Raw genomic sequence first — 4,694 nt, 5'->3', positions numbered from 1 at the left:
CAAAAGAAGCAAAGCAGACACAATAAAAGTATTCTTAAAATAAAAAAGTAACATTTATTACGAGATTATAATACATGCCAAAATAAAAGTGTCTTTTAAATCACCAAGTATGTTTATGAATTCTATTTACAGGTTTTTCCTCCAATTTTAAAACTAGAATTTGTTTTTGTATTTGCAACCATTGTTAAAAATAAATATTTAAAAACATGATTCAAGCACAGATGCATACAATGAGGAAAAGGGGACCTTGGCTTGAAATGAAGCCATTCCAGCAGAAGTCAAGAGCAGAGAACGTGTTAGGTTGAAAATTTAAATACGTCCTACTTAAACTGAGAGGGTAAAAACAAGAACAAGTCACCTAAAAACTAACAATGCAAGCCTTTCTTCTTTTTCATAATATCACATCAAAATTACACAGAAGACCCCAGTGATCACTAGGGAATCTGCCACAGTCTAGTTTTTCCAATCCGATTAAGTCCATACTTCGTGGAATAATATTTCCCCCTTCTGTTGCAGGCCGAAAGTAAATGCGGTCAAATCTCATCTTGCACTTGTACTCTGCATCCAGGTTGGTATTGGAGTGGGTGTCCCAAGTATAGCGGCAGTGTTGAGGTTTACCCAAAAACTCCCAGATATCCGTAATGTTGTTACCCAAGGCACCTAGTTTAGCAACCTGAAGGTAGAAGGAGGGGGGGGGTTGGAATCCACAAGATACTGAAATTACAAATTTAACCTTCAAAACCAGAACCGAGTTGTCACAACATCACTCTCTTCTGCAAAACGTAAGTTGTTAAAAACAAAGCTATTGGAGACGTTTCCAAAATGTGGTATTTCTCAGGATACTCTAAAGCATGACCAATTCCTGTAGTACTTTCTAAATCCAAAACATGTTACAAAATAAACGTTCAGCTCTGAAATTTTGAGGTATGGGGGTCAACACTGTGTTTACTGAACCGATGTCGTTCCAGTGCACTGCAATGGAACTTCACAACAGGGAAAGATGAAACACTGACCTTCTAGTAATAAAGCACAAATGTCACTTTTAATATCAGCAGCCAAAAATTACTTCTAATTTTGAATGTCTCGATGATGGGGCATTAATTGTAAATTCCCAAGATCTGTTTCTCCAGAGCACCCTCTTCTTTCACTGATTCTACAAGCACTAACTCTCTGAGAATCAGAGAGTTGAGCAAGTAAAGATCAGGTTCTCAAAATGAGGAGACGTTTTTGAAGTCAAAACCTCATTGACTATCCCTTCATCTTCTCAGATATAAATATTGCAAATAAAGCATTTTGGTATTGGCGGGGGGAAGGGAGTTCTTCATATACATCGCTTCAGCTATAACAATGCCTCAGCATAGCAATGCCGCAGCTTCTACGTAGTCGTGCTTCCACTTTTCAAGAACAGATGCTGCACGTCTCTGTTCTGCCTAAGCAGGTCATTTCTCATAAAGACAACAGAAAAGCTCGAGAAGATTTTGTCAAAATACCTTCTCAAAACAACAAGGTTGCTTATTTCTATTTACCTCGCCGTCTCTGAGGTTTGTATCCCCTCCAAATATAACAGTGGTGGACTCGGACTCCTCCTGCATTTTGTTTAATACTATTTGCAGTTGCTTCACACGCTCCTTAGCGTGATTTTTAGTGCTCTCCAGATGAGAGGTCATAAGGCAAAGTTCATTACCAGATATGCTCACCTGTGCATAAAACAAAGAGGCAATGTTACTATTCAAACCATGATAAGTTCAAAGACAAAAATCTAATCACAAAGTAAATTACTGAATGACAGAGCTCTGGTTAATATTAGTTTTACACTGAAGAAAAGTGGCTTACAGGAGGATAACAGGCTTTTAATTTTGCTTTCAGCAGTTATGAGACTTGAAAACAAAGTACGGCCAGTAACTTACATTTCAGTTTGTTCGTATCAAATGCAACTGGGTTTGTATGTTTGGAGCAGAAGTTTTTCTGCTGTTTGAGACTGTCATAGAGTACAGCCAGGCCAGCCTTTCCTGGGATCTTTTGTTTTGAAGGCAGAAATACAGCTGTTTAGGACATGCTGACTCACTCACATGCACAACCAAAAGGTTCCTCATCATGGAGGTTGTTGGGAAAGGTATTATCTTGTGTTTCAGAAGCTTCACTCTTGATTTCTTCAACATTACGACAGTGAAATAGCCATCTATGTTACCTAAAGAGGAGCAGTGAAAGAAATGGTCGAGGATATCTTCTGCCATGCCACAGAGACGTTAAGATTCTGAAAGAGACTTTTTTACCATCATCTGGGAGAATCACATTAATTTCTAAGATGTACAAAGTCGTTAATTAGAAGTTTCACAATAGTGGTGTGGATTTTTCAGATTTTTTAAATGTAAATATTTAAGAAATTACTTATCTATGGCACTTTTTTTGGCTACCCTTGCTATCAGTCTTTCAAAACACAGAAAAAAATACAAAAGAAATCACCAGGCAAGCGAGCTTTTCACATGCATAATTTGCATCAAACTATATCCTGATATCAAAAGACAGAAAGTAATCGAAGAGCTTCCTTCTTCTCTTTCCTCTTTTCATTCCTACAAATGGTCACAGATTTTGGCAAGGGAGACAGAGTAAAACCAAACTTACTTTTCCAGTTTCTGTCTTTAGAAAGTGACGGTTATTTCTTACCTGGAATAATAGTGTAACTGCCTGCTCTCATTTGTAGAAGACAAAGATATGGTGGGATGACCTCTTGTAAAAACACAACATCTGGACTGTATCTGAAATCGGCAAGACAAGATTTTACATTAACTACTGAAAGGTAGTACTGTTACACTATGAGGCCAAATGGAACAGGGTCAGGGATTTCACGTGCACTTTGTCCCTGTCTTCCTAGATATTGTAAGAATCTGTTTTTCAAAAAAACAGAAAAAAATCTCTCTCCATCATATTTAGTAGCATGTAGACAGATTGCCATTGTTAAAAGGGAGGAAACATTTATTATTATGGACATGGAACTGACATGGTAATAAAATGCATGACTTCCTTATACCTTGATCTTGCAAACATTTGCACAGGTTTCATATACTACATACACGAGGAATTCAACTTAAGCAGCTTTAGAACATGTTCTGCAACATCTAAGTTCTCCAGGAGATGCCAACCGCCACCTCATTCCCTTACAACAGACCCCCTCAGGTAACCTGCCATTCATTTTCTCCAGTCTCATCGATGACAGGATCTTTTATTTCTCAGAGTTGTGCAATCAGTAACAGTTCATGTGGGGCAGCAGTCCTGAAAATGCCAAGTTAGACACAACTTTACAGCTGTCCCTATTTTGTTACACTACTCAATAGCTCTGGTCTAAGCAGGTGAAGGACAAAATCTAAGACCTTATTTACAGAAGAAAAATATTGTCACCCCAGCTTAAAGTCAAGTGAAAATTTATTTCGTTAAGGGATTTCTGCTATTTTAAAAGGAACTTAAATTACCACTTGTTTAAATCACTTAATTTACACCGATTAAGTTACTGTATTAAGATAAGTCAATTTATGTGATTGCTCATAAATATATTCATGGGAGGCTTGCACTGGTGGCACTATAACAGGTAATCACAGATTCTATCGCTTTTCTCTTACCTTGCACATTTTCTTTCTTGATAGACAAGTAACAGTGATGGCAAGAGAGCCATTTTCCACATTTCACTAAAGAAAAAATCTTTTCTGTTGTTTCAGTCTGCTCTAGCGTGAAGTTATTCATACTACCGGAATGAGACAAACAGGTTTCTTGCTGTTTTACCCTTCTCTCCTGTACAGGATGGAAGCATGAAGTATGCTCTTGATATATGACTGCAACTTGAACAATATTGTTCATTGTAAAAAAGCTTTTTGAAGCAGCCATCGCACAACAGTTAACCTTCGGGATGTTGCATAGGTTCACACCTCTTCCAACAACTATATCAACTTTTATTCAGCTATTTAGGATTTATAAAGTGATTGTATTGTTGCATCTAACATTAAGGTAATTTGGGCATGAAGATTTGTAAATATCTAAAACAAGCAGCCTGCTTTTTCCTTTAAAGCTGGGTACATGACAATACAAAGATGAAGCTATACTTACAATGCCAGGTAAGAACAGATTCCTCTAGCTCGTTCTTTTAGATTTCCTAGATCCAGCCCATCAACGTTCCAGGTAATCAGTGAGAAGCTGCTGTCATCTTCTTGTTGCCTCAAGTCTGCACTATTGACACCAGCATTACTGGTACTTGCATCTGCGGTGAGGTCAATACTAAAGAGAGAGTTTACTTGTTTGTCAACATGCATAACTATTCTTCCTGCAATTACCTCCCTTATCTTCTAAAGCAAAATGGTTTAGAGCCATCACAATTTACAGGTGGCCATCTAAAACTTCCCCAACAAATAAGTTAACATGTATTGATCTCAACAGCATTTAAAAGCGCAGTAACTCAAACATACAGACCTCAGTCACACAGAGCCTTAGTACACAGGTGCAGTAAGTGGGTTTTCCTCCTCCTTATAGACACAAGACAACATTTACCATTCTGATTTAAGTTAATCAGATGGTGACCAATGTACGCCAAAGCACTTGATTCCCCATGCTAGAGGCAGGCTGTGTATATTAGTTCTTCAAACACTTTCCAGCATATTAGAAACAAAGAACTGCAGCCAGGACTTCCTTTTATGTGCCCATCTTTGTCA

At 37.9% G+C, this 4,694-nt stretch overlaps 1 protein-coding gene across 1 annotated transcript in view; it reads right to left on the bottom strand.

Annotated features, from left to right (window-relative positions):
* Positions 1-376: 376 nt before the first annotated feature.
* Positions 377-4,694, bottom strand: part of TDP2 (tyrosyl-DNA phosphodiesterase 2) — a 4,498-nt gene continuing 180 nt past the window's right edge. Inside the window, exons 2-6 of the mRNA XM_009703351.1 lie at positions 4,096-4,263; positions 2,665-2,756; positions 2,070-2,188; positions 1,527-1,697; positions 377-673 (exon numbers count right to left, since the gene is read on the bottom strand). Of these exons, the coding sequence (XP_009701653.1) occupies positions 392-673; positions 1,527-1,697; positions 2,070-2,188; positions 2,665-2,756; positions 4,096-4,263 (832 nt within the window). The 3' untranslated portion in view covers positions 377-391. The remainder of the gene's footprint in view (positions 674-1,526; positions 1,698-2,069; positions 2,189-2,664; positions 2,757-4,095; positions 4,264-4,694) is intronic.

Source organism: Cariama cristata, unplaced genomic scaffold (genome assembly GCF_000690535.1).
Source record: "Cariama cristata isolate BGI_N322 unplaced genomic scaffold, ASM69053v1 scaffold8467, whole genome shotgun sequence".
Classification (NCBI taxonomy): domain Eukaryota; kingdom Metazoa; phylum Chordata; class Aves; order Cariamiformes; family Cariamidae; genus Cariama; species Cariama cristata.
The sequence above is the reverse complement of the archived record's forward strand: the minus strand, read 5'-3'. Positions and strand labels throughout refer to the sequence as shown.